Below are 21,095 nucleotides of genomic sequence, written 5' to 3' on the forward strand. Positions count from 1 at the left end.
CTCTGGGAATATTATCACAGTTTTTTTTCCCCTTCTCTCTGGGTAGCATTATGATGATCAAGCTGGATCATGACAATGCGCGCCGTGTGTGTCTGACGTAGGCTGGCGGAGGAGAAAAACACAGACAACACTGAGAGATAGAGGGAGAAGGAAATATTTATATATAGGCCTATATAGGTAGCCTATAACGGAGAAATAGCGGGTGGTTGTTTTCAGCAGTGCTCCACACAGACGGAGGCAGAGCAGTAATGTATGTATAACGAGCGGTGGACTGGGGATGCACAATAGAGCATCTCTCACACCGTGTTTAATTGCGGATTAGAGCAGGGGGGAGGAGAGAGAGAGGAGGAGGAGGGGGGAGAGCACAACAAGGAAGGCAAGGAGACGCTCTTTATTATTGGGAGAAAAGCGGAGGGGGGAGACACACAGACAGCGTGAGCCCGGAGACGGCACAGACCGTGGCGGGGGTGACGGGAGAGAGGAGGACACCGACAGTCGGCAGCGTCGCTCGGATGGTGTTGTTGTTGCTCCGGACGCGGCGACGATGCGGCCACACTGCTGGGTGATGGTAGCGCTGGCGGGGATCATGTCGTACTTCAGCCCGGAGAGAGCCCTCGGAGCCCCGCAGAGGGAAGGTGAACGGAGGAGGGGGGTTAGAAAACCTGTCAGTGATGCTGGAGAAAGGAGGAGAGAGGGGGGGGGGTGTAGTCAGTTATGAAAAGGCCTCTCTACATTGGGGGGAGTACTGTATTATCTGCCAGCCAGTATGACTGAGACATAATGCGAATTATTATTGCAGTAGGCTACGTGGCTGATTTAATCAATGGAGCGAGGCTGATTTGTTGATGGGTAGGGTAGGCTACCCGATTTGCATGCAGTGATGAAAATATTAGGGGGGGGGGGGGGGGTTTCGATCTCGGGCCTCACATCGATGGCACTTAAAAACAGCATAGTCTGTATGGATAGCAGGCTAAAACCGTAGGTCAGTGCGATATATTTAGTCTACCCTCTGCTTGGCACTGGAGATAATTTAGCCTATTAACCACTGCTGGCATCTTTATTTTTCTCAATCTGAATATGCCTTCTTCCCCAAGATCTGGCAGAGTGTTGTGTTTGTGTAATGTGTGCAGTCATTGTAGGCTATTGTGGTGTATTGTTTTGATAAGAGCTGCTGGCACCGGGGCTGTTGGAAAAGGCCCTCTGTTGGGTTCCTATTTATATGCAGTGTCTGTCTGGACATATGTCTAGAGAAAGATGAAAGAATAGCACTGCACAGGAATTGTGCACCAGGATTGGAGCCACCAATTATATGTTTGTGGTGCATGTTTAGGGGACCACATTGCCAAAAGGCTCATTTAGCTTTCATATTTAGACCATGTTTTGCAGAGGCAATGATCAACAATTAGCTGTATTTCTCTCTGTTTCATGGGCTAAAACTGATTTTCTACAATTTATTGGAATCAAGAGTGCCAATTTTCTTTTAATTAGACATAACATATTGGACCATTCACCAGTCTTTCATACAAAGATGGTTTTATATGCTGAACACATCTTTACTTACCTTTGCGCAGGATATGTTAAACAAGAGAAATCCTGCTCTGTCTGTTGGAACTTTTTGTAAACAAGAAAAACACAAGAAAACAAGAGGTGCTAAAAGTGTTAATTGAAATAAGGCCTACATATTTATCTTCCAAATAAAACAAACATTACGTCATCTCTTAGCTTTTTGTTGAATGCTGATCCTCTTTTTACAATATATATTAAGTTGGTAAATTTTTAAATATACTTTGAAATTTATGTATGCAGGGTTTACAATATCATGACCTTGTGAATGTATTTTTGGATTTGTATGAGGGACACAGAAAATGAAACTGGAATATTTAAAGATGGCACGCTTATAAAACTTAGTCATACATTTCAAGGTATGGTTTCAATATCATTGTTTATGTAATCCCCTGGGTTATTATTATTATTATTATTATTATGTCCCCTAATGCATCTTTATTACTTCACAAGTTTATAGTTATTTGAGATTGTAATACAGTTTTTTTTGTTGTAGTTTTAACAACTATTTTAAGTGTGTGTAATTCGTTAATAATAGTAATATCAGTGCATACGGCTTTAAAGGTTTGTTCTGAGAGTATACATGGCAAAATTCCTACTTACTACCTTGCTAATGGAATATAATGCCTAAAATACTGCTTTGTTTACACAGACTTAGAAAAGATAGGTTATGGTACTTTGAATATCAATGTTTATCTTTAATATATGATTCCTTCTCTGTGTTAAGCGTGACACCTTCTGACCGTTTCAAGGTGTCATTGTTCCTCTCTCATCATCTGTCATAAGTGATTTAATGTTTGACATATTTTTTGAACAGTATTTTTGACAGTATTTTAATGAAACCTATAGATAATACCTGAAGGGTATTTAACCACCCTGCCCTGCCCCTTTTCTTTTCTACAGATGGTTCACTTCCCACAATCGACTGCGTTGAGGTACAAATATCAAAATGTCCCGATCCCTCCCTCTCTCACCTGAGTAGTACACCTTCCTGATTTGAGTAATTCTTTTCCAGTTTCCAACCCTTCCCAATTAGCGCTCCTTTTTACCTAAATGACAACTCCAACCACCCCTCCCCTGCTTCTTAACTGTGTTTCCTGAGTGGAATGCCATTTCTGATATTCCCCCTTTCCCCGTGCTTTTTTCCTTACTGGAATGGTATATTATCCCACTTTCAAACTTTAATGCCAGTCTCTATTTTCTTTTACTGATTCAGACAACCGTTTTTTTTATCTTCAACTTAGTTTCTTTTCCTGCTTTTTCCCCCCCAAATCCCTGATGCAAGCTGTCCATTGGGGTTCTCCACTGTGTCCCCAAACCTGCCGCTAAGAAAACGCTCCAATGGTTTCCCTCTAAACAAAACACCCGTGTAACACGATTTTACACTTCTGATTCAGTAAAGTCTCTCTTTTCCTTCACTGACTCACTCAACAGTGTGTCCCCCTTATATTTCTGTATTAAATACTTTCCTCCCTTGTATTTTCTTCCTGTCTTCCTCTCAGTTTCTCAGACCAGGGCTGCATCCCTCTCTCCTCCACCCTACGTCGTCATCCTCATCTCTTGCTCGGGGCTAGTCTCTTTTGTTCTGCTGCTCCTGACCTGCCTGTGCTGTAAGAGAGGAGGAGTGGGGTTCAATGTAAGTCTTCAACATGTAAGAAATCTATTCACCTCTCTCTGCTTTTGTTGTTTTGTCACACCTTTTGTGCATGCCTGTGTGGTTTTTATTTAAGCTTGCCTTGATAAACTGCAGGAAGACTCAATGTCTGAGACTTAATGAACTAGAAATGGTCAATAATCATCTCTCAGTCTAATCTTGACTAAGCCTCCATCTTTTGACCTGATAGTGCTGTTGAGCTGGCAGACAGGGTGTCATTAGTTCAGAATGGCTGCTTTCTCATTGTCTGCCCTTGATAGTAACTGCTAAATCCAACCGTATTATTAAGTAACAGACGATAGCTTATTTTAACATTTTAAACGTGCCAGTATTGTGATTTTTCTGTGCTGTTGCGGCTCAACCAGGAGTTTGACAATGCAGACGGGGAGGAGTGCTCTGGAGGCTCCAGTCCAATCCAGGAGGACAGCCTGTCGTCATGTCCCTCCCTCCCTGAGGTCTACACCTTGCCAGTCAGAGACCGGCCCAACTGCCCCGCCTTGAAGGATGGAGCAGGTAACAACCTGAAACAACTCTCCTGTTCTCTGACTCTCATTTGAGCACAAAGCCCTCAAAACGAAGCCGAAGTACTGTCCTGCACCAAACTCCCTCATGGTCTGTTGCTTGAGTCACTGATGTGGATCCATTAAAGGTCTCAAACCGAGTTTACAACCATTGTAGCATTGGACTCCCCACTCAAGTTCAATGTAGTGGAAACTGATCTGAGACAATTCTGCATCAGTGCTCCGTACAGGCAGGCCAAGTTGGGCATTTGGCCACAGACAGGGATGGTATCAGGAAGGGTATTGTGTCATTCATTAAAGTCCCCCTCCACTCAAAAATATGTTTTGCTTATTGTTACTTTGCTGTTAAGAATAATTCATTCTGCTCAACTCTGAGTTTAAGAGGTGTACACACAAGCATGATTTCATTACTGTACATCACAACTAGTTTGGAAGCCAATCGTGGTGCATTTCACGCAAATGTGGTGTGGAAACATGAAACCGATTGACTTTTCAGTGAAGTAGGAGATATCTTGTGCCCAGTAACTAAACTTTAAAAAAAATTCATAGATTCTAGATATTTCAAGTAGATGTATCATTTCTAATAGCGGTTGAGTAGGTAATTTAACTTTTGAGGGAAAACAATATCAGATGCAAATTATTATTCAAAAAGTAAATATTTTTATGTCTCACAACATGTCTGGAGGGGATCTTTAATGTTTTGGTGATGGCCGTGGCAGCTGTGTGCAGCACTGTTAATAATGTATTTTCCTGAGTGTATCATATTTTTTAAGTGATTTTTGCACCTGTTGAGATATTTAATGTCATAAAAGAACATCAAATGCTGATGTGTGTGACCCTGATCTTTTTTTTTTTTTTACAGACTCCAAATCTAAGTGCTTTAAAAGACACGCTTTAAACTATCTTCAGGAGATAGGAAATGGCTGGTTTGGAAAGGTAAGATGATCGCCTCTCATCTTGAGATATCATTGTGTTTTCATGTTCTAATATGATCCACGTCATAGCTTTTCTTTCCTCTGCTTTACTCACACTAGTTCTTTTACTGCTGGTCTGCTTCTCTTGGGCACTCTCCTATATTATTGCCCATTGATCTCTCCTAGGTGATTCTGGCTGAAGTGCTGTGTGACTGCAGCTCCTCTCAGGCCGTGGTAAAGGAGCTGCGTGTCAGTGCCAGCCCTCTGGAGCAGAGGAAGTTCTTGGCCGAGTCTGAGCCGTACAGGTGGGAGAAACTGCTGAAACTTGGGTAGCCATTTTGGAGGCAACTTTTGCTTAACAACAACCACTGTGGCCTATTTGATAATAGTAAGTTTATTATAACAGTAACACAAGTAGAGAAAAATATTCAAGTCATTGAAATGACTCTATGAAGTCCGCTCTATAGGAATCGATCTAACATTAACTAACATTAGCCACCATAAGCTACTGGTCATACCAGACCAAGTAAGGCTGTATCAGCATAACATGACTGTATTTAGTCAATAAAAGGGTACATTTTATTGCTCATTAATTCACTTCAATTATTGATAAAATGAGAAACAATATGTCTAGCTTGAATTGTACCTTTTCACACTATAAAAATTGTGTTTTAATGTTTTGTTGTGTACTTAGACAGTAATGTACCGCAGGTAGATGGTAATAACACTTGGTCTTGAAGATGGGCACTTAACCGACCTATTTAGTGTTTGACTTAGAATCTGAGTAGCATTTTGGCTGTCCTCTCTCTTTAACACACACACACATGCGCACACGCACACACACACACACACACACACACACACACACACACACACACACACACACACACACACACACACACACACACACACACACACACACAAACAAACAAACACAAATATACACCCACAAAGAGTAATTTTCAAACATCTATATGCTGTTTACAACTCCTAACTCCTCTACTTTCATCTGTGTGATACAAAGACTGCCAGCTCATTACCATCGATCGATCGATCGATCTATCTATCTATCTATCTATCTATCTATCTATCTATCTATCTATCTATCTATCTATCTATCTATCTATCTCTAGATAAATACTGCAATTTATCTTGTATCACTGTTTGTCTTTAACTGCCCTGTAATCTACCTGTTTATCTGGTTTCTCTCTTTCCCTTCAGGAGCCTTAAACATCCCAACATCCTTCAGTGTTTGGGGCAGTGCAGTGAGAACATCCCCTTCCTCCTGGTTATGGAGTTCTGTCAACTTGTGAGTACAAAGTGGGACATATCATGAAAAACTCACTCACTCACATTTGGGTATCTGGAGTGCCTACCGACCCACAAACCATGAAATAAAACAACCCAGTCAGTTTGTTGTGAGCTGCCTGTATCAGAAAACCTGGGATTTAACAAGCCGGATATATTCAGTCAGTATGAGAAAATACAAGTATGACCCTGAAAATGAGCATGATATGTCTCTTTTAAATATTGGACAAAAGTGAAATGAATATTTCGTTGAAAAGGCCTGTGACTTAAAAGTAACTACATCATTATTGCAAACCCTGTAATGTGTCATTTTAAAGTAAGCATGGTACATCATTTTAGTATTTATTTTAGTTTCTTTTTTCGATTTGTTTGTTTACATTTCACAATTTGTGCTGTGTTTTTTGTCTCACTTTGAAAACAAAGTGCTAATTTCCATACCGCTTTTATTACTTACAAATGCTGTTTTATTGGCATGAAAGCTATTATGTTCCACCTCTGTAGCAGTTTTTCAATTTTGTTATAGTTGCACCAAATGTACTACTTACATTTGGTGCTTAATACTTAATACTTAATTTACCCCTTGTTTCAATGTAATTTTATGTGGGTATGTGCATATTGTTTGCTGCAGGAATGATAATTTATTAGAATTTTATTATATCCGGTTTCACTTAAATCTGCTTTGCATCGGTACAATCGGTTTGTTTTGCTTCCTTCAGCTGGCTTAATCACTGACTGATTAAGAAAACCATATGAGTGGACTCTCAGGCCAGACAAAGACACAAGCAGATCAATTACAGCAACACAGCAAGAGAAGCCAAACAACACTGGGGGCCTCGTAGACTGCTATTATCCTGTTTGATAAAGTCGCCTATTGTCCTTTCCTCACAGATATTTTCCATCCTTAGAATAGTCCTCATTTTATTTCCTTGCCCTTCCCGAAGCACAAATTACTAATACAAAGACTGCCAGCTCATTACCAATTCCCCTGCTGCTTTTGAGGCTCTGTGATGGAAAACACCTAAAAAGGGACTTATTTACTGCAGAAGTCATAAATATTCTCTTTGCCTATACAATGTTGCCAGCGAGTTTTATCTGTTTTAGGAGAAGGGCACAAGCACTTGGCACGCAGACTTATGGCCAAACTGGCATTAAGTCATCTTCTACTTAAGTCTGCATGCAATTCACTGCTTGTGTTATTGTTGTAATGTAAAATTAGGGTGACCTGAAGAGGTATCTGAGAGCCCAGCGCAAGTCAAATGGGATGACCCCTGACCTACCGACTCGGGACCTCTTGACTCTTCAGAGAATGGCTTTTGAGATCACCTCCGGTCTACTGCATCTCCATGACAACAACTACATCCACAGGTCAGTCGTGACTTCACCTCTGTACATTATCAGGGGACCCAAGTCTTTGAAAAGATTTGACCTCTTAGATAGATACAGTGTGTACCTCTGTCAATGTGGCTGATTGTCGGAGGGTGTATTCTATCCTCTGCAGTGATCTGGCTTTAAGAAACTGCCTGCTGACCTCAGACCTCACTGTTAGGATAGGCGACTATGGCCTTTCACACAACCATTATAAGGTACGTGGGTCTTTGCTTGTATTTCTCTGAAAAATTACACCAAACACATTTTACATTTTGGGAAGCGTAAAAGCATTTCTTTTGTCATGCATACAATGACATAATAAAATGTTTCTTCAGTATAAAAACAATTCTTGTTTTATGTCTTTGTGAAGGAGGACTATTACCTAACTCCAGACAAGCTATGGATCCCACTACGCTGGATTGCTCCTGAGCTGCTGGAGGAGTACAGAGGATCTCTCATTGTTACTGACCAAACCAAGACCAGCAATGTGTGGTATGTTTCAGAGCTGTCACAGCTGTTTATACAAAGTGCAAATCAGGCTGGTTAGGGGTCAGGGTTAGGGTTGTCATCTATCTGGTGTCTGGTAGTAGTTTGTTAGGTACATCTGTACAATCTAATACTGTACAATCCAATGCACAGCTCAGCCATATATTAAATTTTTTGGTTGTGTTTATTGGTTGTGTTATAGGTTGTAGTTTGCAGTGGTGTTAAACTGCGCTGCATTATGTTGAAATGTGTTAAATGTGTTGTGGGGTGGGCAAAACCTGAGAAACGCCTACGAGCTCAGTAAAAAACAGATTTACAGACTGAATTAACACCTTAGTTTGAACAAAAACTGGCCAATATGAGCTTTGTAAAGGTAGAATAGGTGGCAGAGATGTTGTACTGGATTACATTAGATTGAATAGATGTACCTTATAAAGTGGCCAAGGATTGTATATTGTATATACATTGTTATGCTAGTCTCCATTGGTCTCATAGCATTGGTTTTCTTATTCACCTATTAAACCAGTATGGGCGAAAATAGACCAGCAGTGCTTATCAAAAAACAGCCCATACAACAAAACGCTTGTTCTCTGAGGAAAACAAAGTAAACTTCTTAATGCCTACGCCATTGAAATCTTTTTGAGGATGAGTGGTTCTGATCAGTGAATATATTGAAACTGCAAATAATCTGAAATGCTCTTTGTTGAGTCTTCTTTGTAGTCTCAGTTAGAGCTTTTATTTGGCTCAACTTAAATTCTTTTGAAGGTTGAATTGAAGCTGAAACACCAAGGCAGCTGTTTTGAAATGTTTCTCAAACAAATCATACCACAAATACTTACATAAGCCTACCTTATCAGTGTGACTTCAATTTTGCCAAAGCAGAATTTGAAAGTCCAGTAATATCAGATGGAGTGATGGAAGAACAAGAGCCCAAGCTGGACTGAACCCTCACCCTCTGGTATTACAACTCCACTTCAATTTGTTTTGTTGAATGAACCAACAAGAAAACATTGTGGGAACAAAACACACAAGTAGAGGAAGAGTACTCTTTGCTCTTACAGAGGCAATGGCAGCTTAAAGTCTCAGTCTTGTTTGATTTTAATTCAGAGCTCTGCATAAAACAAGGTGTTGCTGTAAAAGCATTACATAACAAATAACTAAGAGGTCTGTGAAGGTCTGTCTCTCACTATCTCTACATCTTCTTTTCCTCCAGGTCCATGGGGGTGGTTATTTGGGAGCTGTTTGAGTTTGGCTCTCAGCCCCACAGACACCTGAGTGACGAAGAGGTGCTGACCTTCGTCGTTAGGGAGAGACAGATCACCCTGGCCCAGCCCAGACTCAAACTCTCCCATGCAGACTACTGGTCAGTACTCATCCACTAAGTGGAGTTGTGCAGAAATGATGATAATGCCAATAGAAAGTGACAATGCCCTAATTCTGTCTCTCCAAACTTAATGTTTTTCTCTCCTGTCCTCAGGTATGAGATCATGCAGTCCTGCTGGCTACCTCCTTCTCAACGCCCTTCTGTAGCAGAGATATTCCTCCTCCTCTCCTCCCTCCTGGCCGCTGAGCGAGGAATGGCAAGAGGGAGTGTTGGGGAAGAAGATGAAGAGGATGAGGAATATGAGGAGGGCAGAGGAAGGAGAGGGGAGAGCGAGGAGTCGTTTGAAAGACGCTGGGACTTACTCCGTCCGCCTGCTTTCCAGACCGCAGCAAACGAGCGGCAAAGGGAGAGAGAGTACGGCAGGGAAGACAACTCCTACCCCCTACTGGACCCTGTGGGGAACTGTATCACTCCATCCTCGTCTGAACTGGATGACATCCTGACAGTGACTGAAACCAGCAAAGGCTTGAACTTTGAGTATTTTTGGGAAAAAGCTCATGCCAGACGAGGCTACAAACCTCTTCCTCCCCCTCAGCCAATCCCGACTGTGAACAATAATCACAGACAGTCTTTGGACACTCCCACTGTGGTCCCAGTGATAAGCGCCCGAAGCCCCTCCCTCGCCAGCGAGTACTACATCAGATTAGAGGAGCACACTCCCCAGGATAAGTCGCCAACTCTTAAAGGGAAGACTCAGTCCTCTTTCCGCTCTGACTCGATCTGCCCTGGAGACATGGAACTGGTGGAGATTCGCAGTGGAATGCTGGGAAAAGACAGAGTCCCTTATTTTTCTTCTGACAAGTGTAGAAAGGGCCTCCAGACTGTCAGATCAAGCGAGGTTCAACTTCAGGTCCCCAACACAGGTGTGGCTGAATTCAGAGACGCTTCAAGCAGAGTGACTGACTTCTCAGTAGTTGATTTAGGGGACGATGATGAAGAGGAGAAGAGGAGTAGTGAGGCAGACAAAAAATCCTCCATTAGTTCTCAAGCCCCGGTCCTTCCTCCCAAGCCTCGTTCTATGTCCATGTTGTCAGCCAACCACATTCACTCGCGCCCCCTCCCCGCCCCTCCACTCGGTTATAGAGGACTGCCTCACTACACCATCAGTGGAAAAATCGAAACAGACCCCCATCACATGAGCAGCTGTCCATCTTCTACCTTTGATCACCTGGGGCTCCATCGGTCCCGTCAGACTCTACCCCCATCCCCGTCCCTCTCCCCTTCCCTTCCCCCATCGAGCCATCCCATTTACCCTCAATCTTCTCAAATGTGTCCCCCACCCCTCCCTCCCCACTCCCAACCACAAAGAAGCTGCCCCAGCTACAGCACAGCAGACACTTATTCAAGTTACAGTAAGCCACAGATGCAGAGATCCAGAAGAGACCCACTATCCTGTGACTTGTCTGACAGAGAGGTTGGTAGCAGGCACTTAGCATCATTGCACAACTCCAGGGAGACTTCTCATTCTCGTGCAAAAGACTTTGACTCTCCCGTTCGTCGAGAAAACCCATTGCGCCCAATTTATCGCAATTTACCCCGCCCTCAGCCAACAAACCCCCAGCTTGACAGACAGTCTTCATCCAGTCCCACCTACTCAGATGAGGATGACTCTCCCTTCATGTCCCCTGAGAGACCCAGCGGTGGGACTACTGTCCCTCACTCCAGCCTATCTGAAGATGCAGACCCAGCCTGTGCCGAGCTCTTCTCCAGGGGAATGAAAAGGACTCAGTCACGCCTTGACACCATCCTGCCAGCCATTTGGAGGGAAGATGCTGAACTTCATGCAGAACGTGTGGCCGCTGCCAAGAAATCCCCCATGCATCTGTTTCTGACGGAGATATCTAGTGTGACGGAGTCTAGTGAGTCCAAGTCAGAGGCTTCATGGGAGGGAGAGAAGGAGGAGAAAAGAGATGGAGAAAGATGGGGAAATTTTGTGCTGCCCAACAGAGGGATGCGCCGCTCCCAGTCGCTGATCACAGAGCTGGGGTCAGCAGGACAGTCATGGGGGCCAGAGAAACGCAACAGGACAGGAGCTAAGGAGGATGATACAGTCACTAAAGAATCATTCCAGAGGGATCTTTTCCTCACAGAGATTGACACGGGAAGGATGGACACCGATCCGGCGGGAGGATCAGAAACTGATCCAGTAAAATACCTCTATCCTTCGGGATCCAGATTGCGGCCCTATGTCTGTGCTCCAGGCCTTCCCTCATACACTGAGGCTGAGGAAGCCTATTCAAAGGGTATACGGAGATCCCGCTCTCTCCTCTCTGAGATCACCATTGGGAAGGAGGAGTCTGACCTGCAGCAGACTGAGAAGAAGCCCCGGAGAACAGAAATGACCAGGGAGGAGTTCCTGAAGGAGATCCAATCAGCAGAGACCTTCCTGACTGAAATAATATCTAGACAAAACGCTGCCACAAACCGAAAGGAAGCAGACTCATCTTACTCTCCTACTCCACTGTCTCCTGAATACGAGTCCATATGCATTGACCCAAGCTCCGCTCAAACCATCAGATTTCAGTCAGAGAGCTCCATACGAGCATCCAACAAAGGCAAAGATGAAACACCAGCTGAAGCTATCTATGCCCAAGTGACCAAGCGTGCTAAAAAGAGTGAGATAAAGGTTTCTATGAAACCTGAGATCCCAGTCCTGCATATAGGATCAAATAAACAACCTCTTAAACTGGACAGCGAAGGAAGCAATGCTGACCACTGCCAATCTGGTGAGTTTGTGTTTTCAGAAATCATGCCCAAAAATGGTCTCCTGCACAACCAAACACTTGCATGTCAAAAAGAAGAGGAGGAGAGTTCAGACGGCCCAGCCTTACCTGCCAGAGGAGAAGAATCCAACACTGTGCTAAAGCATGAGAACAAATCACTAATTACAAAAGAAACAGATACACCAAAGGCTGCTGTTATAGGGAATGGTGAGTTAATGAAAGATGACCTACAGGCCCGCAGCCCTGAGAGAGGAGATCAAACATGCGGAAAGACAGATACCACATCATATGATCCTGACAAAGAAAAGTACCACACTGCAAAAGTTTCCAAAGTGGACTCTGAACACATCACAGCAGCTGATTTGGAGAATAATAAAAATTATGATGAGATGAAAAGAGAAAATTTACTTCAACACAATGACACTGGGCAAGAAAATCCCTGTCACATTGCAGAAGAGGCACCCACTCCTGCTGCCACTCCAACCACTCCAGACTGGGACCCATCCTCTGATGTCTCACTCATCACCCCCACCGACTCTGCCCTGTCACCTATGACTTCCAACTCAGCCGACTGTCTCACACCTAGTGACTCATGGACGAGTGGTGGAGGAGGAGTGGGAAGCGGCGGGTGGCGAGCTCTGGGAAATGAAACACCGCATCGAGACTCTGCGTATTTCTCAGACAGTGACTGGGAGGGGGACGGGATGAGCAGGAGGAGCAGTGATGGACTCATTGCCTCCAGGCCAAGCAGCGGTCGAGGAGGGGATCGGGGAACACTGACAGGGATAGAGGAAAAAACTGAGGAGGAGGGAGAGATGGGAGAAAAAAGCCCCTTAAGAAAGAGTATACAGATGTCAGATATCAAAAGTGAAATTGGAGAAACTGTTGAGATGTGTGAGGAAACGAGTACTCTATATCAATACGCTCCAGAGAATGCCGTCTCTCATCTAGGTGATGACCAAGATATTCTTAACAAAGGGCTGGAGTCAACACAGAAAGACGATTCTGGCATTTTCGAAAACAAGAGTAAAAAGTCAACCCTGCTGTGTGATGATCCGCAGGCCAAGGACTGTGTTGACTTAATTGATAAGTTGTTCTCAAAATTAGATGATGAGTCCCTGAAAAGGCTCCCACACAGCAGTGGGTATGCTGTAGACAACCACTATACAGATGGCATCATCTCCCAGATAACAGATTGCAAATACCAGGACTCTGCAGCGAACGATTTAAATCTACATTCCAAGAGCCTCGCTGAAACAAATATTTTGAGTGAGTCTGTATCTGGCAGCCAGTCAAATGATTGCGTGTTGAGGCCCAGCAACAAAGATTACACAAGTGTTACAGAGACGGATATTGATATCTCTTCAATGAACTCCCTCAAATGTGGAAATGACATTGTGGATTCTGTAACACCATCCCAAGTTGACAACAGAGAGTCAAGATTATCTAAACTGTACGGCATTCAAACCAGTGACGCCACACTCAGCGATGAAACCCCGTCAATAGTCGAGCCAAGCGATGATGGGAAGTCTGTCTATGATGAAGTAAGTGGTCTGATGTGTCCTTCTTGGGCCGAGGAGGGTGTTGAAGAGGCTGAGGGACGTGAAGAGAGGCCTGGTCTGGACCACAATGAGCTTGGCCTGAGAAACCTGCGCTGCTCAGACGGCAACGAGGACAAGAAGGTCACGACAGAGACGGAGAAACAGCTGGCTGCCGCAGAGCTGAGTAACGCCATGAAGGAAAAGTCACCCCTGAGAGGGGCAGCAAGTCAGATAGACTCTGCTAACAATGTGGATAAAGACTCCTGCGAGGGCCTGGATGTGAAGACTAAAGAGTTATGGAGCGCTATGGAGGAGGATGAGGAACGTACAGGATCTGCTGTCATTAGGGGAGAGTTTGACTGCCACCGTTTTTTACAGTCAAGGGACTTACGCTTGTGGCCTGATGAAAATGACCAGTGGGCCTCTCCAGAGAGGAGGTGCCAAGACATGGAACTGAGATCTGAATTTTTCTCTGGGTTCAGTAATAAGGCCTGGGAGGTGGGGGAGAGGCTTGTTGTAGGTCAGGAGTTTTGGGAGACGGAAGAAAACGATGAACTTGCAGGAAGTGAACTGCACCCTGCCATCTTGGAGGGCTGCGAAGAAACCTGGAATGATGAAACACAAGGACTCGCTGGTAATCTTGACATTAAGGCAAGGTGGGACTCAGCAGACGGCGATGACCAACAGGCTGTCCAAGTGGTAGACATACAACAGGAGGAAAATATTGAGAACCTCGGTGAACTTGGCAGTTTTAACAAAGATCTGAAAAGGGAAATCTCAGATATTGAAGTAGAGAATATAGAAATCCCAGAGCAGGAGCAAGCAGAGGGGCTGATTTTGTCATGCACAGAGACAGACAGGGACAGGGAAGGTCTGCTAGACTCCACAGAGACAGAGGAAAATCAAAATTTTAACAGATGGCCTCAGAATCACCTCTGCAAGATCCAAATAGAGGGACAGACATCTGCCGTGCATGTTGACGAAGTAACAGCCTCTAATTTAGAGAACTGTTTCAGTCACACTTTAGAGAGCTCAAATATATCTGTTTGCATCACCGAAGCTCCTTGTGAGAACTTTTCAGACCTGGAAAATGTTGAATCAGGCGCAGATTCAGAGGCTGAAATGAGATCATGGCTCGCTAGGCAATATACAGAAGAGAGAGTAAGCATTGTGAATGAAGAAGAGGATTATAGAGACATGCCCCTTCCCCCCAATCCCATCTCTTGTCCCAGTGAACTTGATGAGCAGGAGGAGATAGATCAGTCATATCCACAAGTAGACAATTTCAGCTCAGTAGATTTTCCTAGTCCTCCACCAAGCATAGACCTTGATATGCAAGATGATAAATTGGAGAGTTTAGACGACTCTTTTCCTAGTCCACCACCATCTGTTGTAGAGGCAGAGGAGTTTATTAGTCACATTAATCTAGAAGACTTTATTGCCAGCGCTGAGACAGAGACGTATATTTCCCCAAATCACAGCACAAATGTCTCAGAGCCACATCTGCAAGAATCACCACCTGCTCCAACTCAAAGTAAAGGGATCTCAGCCAATCTGAACCTTCCCTCTGTGCATATAACACTGGCCGATGAGAGCGATCTTACACCCAACGTACAGGATGAACATTATAATCTGTTCCAGAAAACATCATCTGCCAGTCCATCTTCACCCCAAGTTCCCCTCAACAATCTCCCAGAATTACTGATTTCTGAGTGGAAAGATTTGGATGAGGAGCCCCTGGAGGATTTTGAAAAACTGGAACAACTGTGCTGCATATCTGGGGACGAGGAGGACTCTCTGGGTGACCTTTTTCTGGGGAACCTGGAGCTCCTAGAGTCTTTAAAGAAAACACCTGAGCAGAAGAGCAGCAGTGTTGGTGATAGTGATACAGGTGAGGAGATATGTGGCTCTTCTACTCCTGAGGGGAGTAGGGTAGATATGAAGGAGGACAGGATCTCTGATAACTCTGATAAACTGGCGGAGCCTGCACCAAATCTGATCCTGGATTTTCAAGAGGAGAAGAATGACAGGCAGAGATCACCAGGCAAAACATCTGATGTCAAAGACCAGGGATCTCTCTCTAAGATGACAACAAAGAATGGCCTCATGATGCAGGTGAGCATGTTTTCTTGTGTTTTGTTTGTTGTAAGAGTGCTCCCTGTATTACCTATCTTACCTTTCTCATCCTTCTTTATTGTTTTGTTTTTGTTGCTCCAGGTGTGTGAGGAGAGGCTGCAGTTCTCCCTCAGTGAAAATGTGAAAACAAATGTGCTCTGGGGGTCTACTGTTAAAGACACGGTGATGCTCCGGCCCTGGGGGGAACAAATCACAGAGAACAGCAGCGAGCTGGTCACTGTGAAAGAACAACAAGAGGATGAAAGGTATGAAGGAGGCTGAACTTGGAAATCTGAGTTTATGTTAAAGGGTCGATTCACCCAAATTACTATTCATTATTTTCTTACTTTCCTTTATAGTGGTATCTTATGGAGCCCTCAAAGTCCTGAAAGATGTTTCCCCCCCCCCTGTTATTTACAAAAAACTAACAGGAATACTATCTACTTTTAAATTGTCAATTTTCAAAGCTGTGAGCAGCACAAATTAAATGAAAAAGAGATTAATAATAAAAAACCTGGACAAATAAAACCCAAACTATCTGCATGGCTAGATACCACAAGGGTTAAGTGAAAAAAATATGTTTCGGTGAACTGACCCTTTAATATTCATGTTTTAATTCGTTGTTTTTTGTGTGTGTTTTGTTGTAGCGAAGAGGAGCAGGAAAGTTGCCCCAGCATTAAGTCCCACACCAAGTCTGATGAAACTAAAGCTGAGCCGCTCACTGTGATTGAACAACCTGAGGTCACAACCCCTCAACCTACTGCAAACCAGGCCATGAAAGGTAACCTTAGTGTTGCACGGATTGCTTATATTTATGACTTAGATCATTAAATACAAACTGCGACATTTTGTTTGTTTTTGTATCAAAGTTTGTTCCCCCACCATTTTGCCATGCCTCACCACAGCCTAATGTTAAGCTGAATTAAGGCCTTAAGGCTGTTTTATGCTTCTGCGTCGAATCGACGGCGTACCCCCGCATACCTCTCTGCGTCTACGCCGGACCCTACGCCGTAGCCTGACGTGCACCTCTTGAAAAATGTAACCACACGTCGTTTTTCGTTTGTTTTTTAAAACAGGATACAGAAAACTATGTAAAAAGAAGAAAACTAAAAAGAAAAACAAACTAGTGCATATTTAAGTAAATATCTTTAATCTAAAGAAAGAGAGGAAACAAATAGTGGATGTCAGTAACCCCTTAGTCTGTAAAAGGTCTGCAAACTTTCATCCAAATTTTCTGACTGGGACGAGGTAAACTCTCTTGTGACATCTCTTCCCTACTCTCATTTTCACAGCAAAACTAGCTCGTCTGTCTCTCGCCCTCCCTCCTCTTGCTCTGACTCTTCCCCTCACCCCCACTGGTAAAGGAGGATTTGGGGATGGTGCGATTGGAAATCGGATCGGAAGACGGAGAGGTCTGTCCTCCGGAAGCGACCCTGACGATGAGGAGGAGGATGAGCAGGAGGACGAAAGGTCCCGGAGGGTGATTGTTGTCACAGAAACAGACGTGGACAAACGTGTCGGCCTGAGGAGTTTGCTGAAATCACCCAAGGAGCCGATGGACAGAGAGAAAGACAGAGGAAGAAATGTGTCCTTTTTTGATGATGTCACAATCTATCTTTTTGATCAGGTATTTCCTACTACGTACTTTGAATAACTGATTTATAGGAGATTGTTTTTGATATAATAAAAGGAGCCTCGACTATTCTGTTTCAACACAACAGGAAACTCCAACCAATGAGTTGAGCAGTTCAGCGCCCACAAGTCCAGCCCCAGTGTCCGTCAAAAGCACCAAGTTGGATTTGCGTGGTAAGATCATAAACATTTTAAACATCTAATCATCTCACATTCATGATGAGATGCAGAATGAGGAGGTACCATTTTTAGCCATGTTAGCGGCATGGCGGCAAGGTCAATCAGTCCACTTTGGTCCAGACTGAAATATCTACTGGATAGATTGCCATTAAATTCTGTATGGACATTCATGATCCCCAGAGGACGAATCTTGCTGACTTTTAGTGATCTCCTGATTTTTTTCTCTAGCGCCACCATCAGGTTAACGTTTGTGATTTTGAGTGAAATGTCTCCTCCTCTGTCATGATTTGACACATTTGTGGATGGATCATCTCAGGATGAATTGTAATAACTTGACCAAATACCTGCGAACATGCTTAACATTACACCTGTTTAACATCAGCACGTTAGCACGTTGTCAGTGTGTGTATGTTAGCATGCCCACGTTAGCATTTAGCTCACAGCGCTGCTGTGCCTAAGTGCAGCATCACTGAACTGCTAGCATGCTGTAGACTCTTATCAGAATATAGCGATAATATAAGCATAAGTCTGAAATATGTTTCTTTTTACAACGTGTATTATCACTCAGTCCTCACCTTGAGCCGGAAAATTACGTAATAAAATCTGACAGCCACTAACTCATCCCCACACACCAAAATGGAAAACCCTTAGTTCAACCATCTACTCTCCAAATATGCAGGCAGAATTAATCTTCTATAATTATTCCGCTCTACACTGTGACATGTGGAGCTGAGCGGCGACATAAATCCTGCGCTCAACAATGCAAGCCTAAGCTGTGTTTCCCAACACATTTTCATTTGCTCTCTTGACTTCTTCTCTCCATCTTGTACACTGATTACCTCATTTCACAGAATAATGAAAGTTTGGGCTCAGAGTTTTCCTTTGGGCCGTTCACATATACAGAAATGCAACTCCAAAATTAGATGCTTTCATGATCTTTCATAGGCCTTTACAGTTGAAACTTCAAAGCCTTAAAAGAAGAGGCTGTGTTCTCATTGAGTTATTTTTAACTAAAAACTGTCCAGCATTGCTTCAGTGTGATTATATTTATAGATACAGATCATTAGTTCAATTTCTGGATTGTATTAGGTTTAGTGCTAATATCTTACCCCATTTCATGAACCAGTCATGAACGGATTATAAGACAACAGGCCCCTGTGCACAGACATGTAAAAGGCCCCCAACCCATCCAACATTGGAGTGAAACCTGGACACATTCCAGGTTTCACCAGACCTTCTGCAGGTGAACCGGAACTCTCAGGTGCTGCTGTTGGTTTAAAACCTGCACCTGAACTTCAGTATTTAGTTTCCGCTGGAGATTTTATTCTGATTTAAATTACTGTACTAATTGTAGTATATATTTTAATGAAATGCTGTAGCCTAGGTATGCTTTGCAGCTGTAATCTGTAGGAAAATAATAAACAAAAGCAATTGTTGTATTGGATTTGTTTGGCAACATTACAATACTCTGATGAGGATGTGGAACAAAACAAACTTTTAACTGAGCTCTGTGACTTTCCAACAAGAAATGATATGATATATGAAACATTGTGTTGTAGTTTAACCCTTGTGTTGTCCTCGGGTTAAATTTGACCCGTTTTCAAAAAGTTTCTATATCAGAAGTTATTGTTTATTTCAACCAAATTGTCAAAAAACATAACGTGGATGGTTCCATACAACGCTCTTCACAAGTTAAATAAACGATCAGTTCACTACTTTAATTGAATTTGGGTGTTTTATTCAATGTTATAGCATTTGAAGAAAAAAATTGATAGAACGTTGAAAAAACAACAAAAACAGAAACAGAAAAAATCGACAGACTTGTAAAAAAAAGTTACAAAAAATGTCGGGAAGAGTGACAAAACAAGGTGAAAAGCCACAAAAGTGTCGAAAAAAACGAACGTTGGAAAAAAAAGATTTTAAATTTTGACCCAGAAAAACAAAAAGTTGCATGGTCAACGGGAAGACAACACAAGGGATAACTTGTAAATTACTACTATGAACACTAATGACAAAATGGAGGTCAAATGAAATGGTGCGGTGAAGCACAACTCACAACACATGCACCTTCACATATTGCTTGATTTTGTCTTTCTTTCCATCAGGGCCAAACATCAAGAGCAAAGAATCAAAAAGGAAAGAGGATTTATCAATCAAACCAAGGTCGCCTGTGGGGGCCAAACCATCATCGCGCTTCACTGTCAGCCCTGCCAACGACCCCCACATGGTGTGATGTTACAATGTCATCGTGGGAACCTTTAGAGTTGAACCCTCTTGGACTGGCCAGTGAATTAACCCCAATAACCAGCCATTCACCCAGAGGCTATTTTTTTATTGAAGAGGCAACTGAAAGAATGAGACTCCCGTTCTAAAAGCTGGACACATTCCGGGTTTTACCAGCGACAGGATTTTGTATGACAGGGGTTGTTGTGCTCCTGCCTGCTACTTTTTACAGAGTTTATTCATAGCCTTCAGCTACAAAAGTCTTTGGAAAAAGCAGCATAGGCTAGGAGAAGAGGCGCTTGGAGCTTTGTAAAATCTGAAACAGATTTGACAGCTATGCAGTGGGAGTCTTGCTGTGTACCAGCTTACCTTTTTTCTTCTTCATTCTGTTGTAATTTACCCCAGATGTGCGGGGAATGCACTTTCTTTAGTCATTCATCTGTCTATGTAAACGCTTGGATTTCAGCCCTCTCTTTATTAAGACGTTTTTTCATCATTCTTGTAGGCAGCAGTTTGGCACAGAAATCGCTTGACTCCTGTATTTGAGAATACTTATTTGCATTTGTACAAATATCATAATACAAGTGAATACAATATCATTTTAGAGCTGTTTACTTTTATAGATGTATTCTTAGACTGCACGAAAAATGAAACAAGCTATGCTTCTTTATACTTTTAGAGGTCTAAAAATGTTTCTCTTATGTTATTAATTTATATTATATATATTTATTATATTTTATTTATTTATGTAAAGCCAGTTTCCATGCAATATTTTATTTATTTGATTATTTATTTACTTATTTATTATCTCATTTTATTTATTTGCTTTTCTACCATTATCATAGATTAACTTAGCTATAATTTGTTTGGGACAGAATGCATCTAGGTTATACCTTCTCTAAGATGTTCATAACAAATAAATCTAAATATTTTCCCAAACGTCTTAATTGCTAAAATAATATTTTGTATAATTTTACTTCTTAATATATGCCAATCTGTATGGAACTATGTCCTGTAATGTGTCATTATTTTCCGATGTCTATGGATTTCTAGCTGTCTTGTCATTCTTTTACTTTGTTTAATGACCGTTAATGTAGCTTAGCATGAAAAATCAAAGCCTTTCATCAGTAAATAACTCCATTTGTTTGTATATGTGTTAATTTACCCCATTTTCTACTAATAACAGTCCACCCTGCAGTCGAGGTCCAACTAGTCCATTTGTTTAGTCTGTTTAAATGTTGGTTTAAAACCTGTATTGTTTAAAGAATGGTTTTCAAGGGATAATGTATAAACAAGGGGAAATAAAAGCTACAAAATGTGAACCTCTTATTGAACTGTTTCATGACAATAAATCGTTTTGTTTTGTAATCGTAAAGCGCTCTATTTATAACCAAGAACGCCATGTATCTCCTACATAGAATGCATAGAATACACCCATAGACAGTATATAAGAATACACCCATAGACAGTATATAAGAATACA

At 42.5% G+C, this 21,095-nt stretch overlaps 1 protein-coding gene across 3 annotated transcripts; it reads left to right on the forward strand.

Moving 5' to 3' along the window:
• Positions 1 to 38: 38 nt before the first annotated feature.
• Positions 39 to 20,934, forward strand: si:dkey-40m6.8. 3 transcript variants are annotated; one of them, XM_031299434.2, is made up of 16 exons: positions 39 to 635; positions 3,066 to 3,214; positions 3,583 to 3,730; positions 4,601 to 4,674; positions 4,839 to 4,957; positions 5,874 to 5,961; positions 7,177 to 7,325; positions 7,459 to 7,543; positions 7,699 to 7,820; positions 9,028 to 9,177; positions 9,292 to 15,577; positions 15,680 to 15,843; positions 16,225 to 16,358; positions 16,870 to 17,204; positions 17,299 to 17,383; positions 19,495 to 20,934. In XM_031299434.2, exons 1-16 carry the CDS (start codon positions 545 to 547, stop codon positions 19,620 to 19,622), a joined length of 8,307 nt encoding a protein of 2,768 aa, XP_031155294.1. In that variant the 5' UTR covers positions 39 to 544; the 3' UTR covers positions 19,623 to 20,934. The 3 variants fall into 3 exon arrangements, with proteins under 3 accessions (XP_031155294.1, XP_031155295.1, XP_031155296.1); XM_031299435.2 differs by having other exon boundaries at positions 3,066 to 3,199; XM_031299436.1 differs by lacking the exons at positions 39 to 635; positions 3,066 to 3,214; positions 3,583 to 3,730; positions 4,601 to 4,674 and having other exon boundaries at positions 4,910 to 5,040.
• The last annotated feature ends 161 nt before the right edge of the window (positions 20,935 to 21,095 follow it).

This window comes from Sander lucioperca, chromosome 10, assembly GCF_008315115.2.
Source record: "Sander lucioperca isolate FBNREF2018 chromosome 10, SLUC_FBN_1.2, whole genome shotgun sequence".
Classification (NCBI taxonomy): domain Eukaryota; kingdom Metazoa; phylum Chordata; class Actinopteri; order Perciformes; family Percidae; genus Sander; species Sander lucioperca.

Coding starts and splice junctions, on each gene's coding strand:
- si:dkey-40m6.8 (XM_031299434.2), top strand. CDS start 545: ATGCGGCCACACTGCTGGGTGATGGTAGCGCTGGCGGGGATCATGTCG. Junction 7,821..9,027: donor ACCAAGACCAGCAATGTGTG/GTATGTTTCAGA, acceptor CTTTTCCTCCAG/GTCCATGGGGGTGGTTATTT. Junction 9,178..9,291: donor CTCTCCCATGCAGACTACTG/GTCAGTACTCAT, acceptor TCCTGTCCTCAG/GTATGAGATCATGCAGTCCT.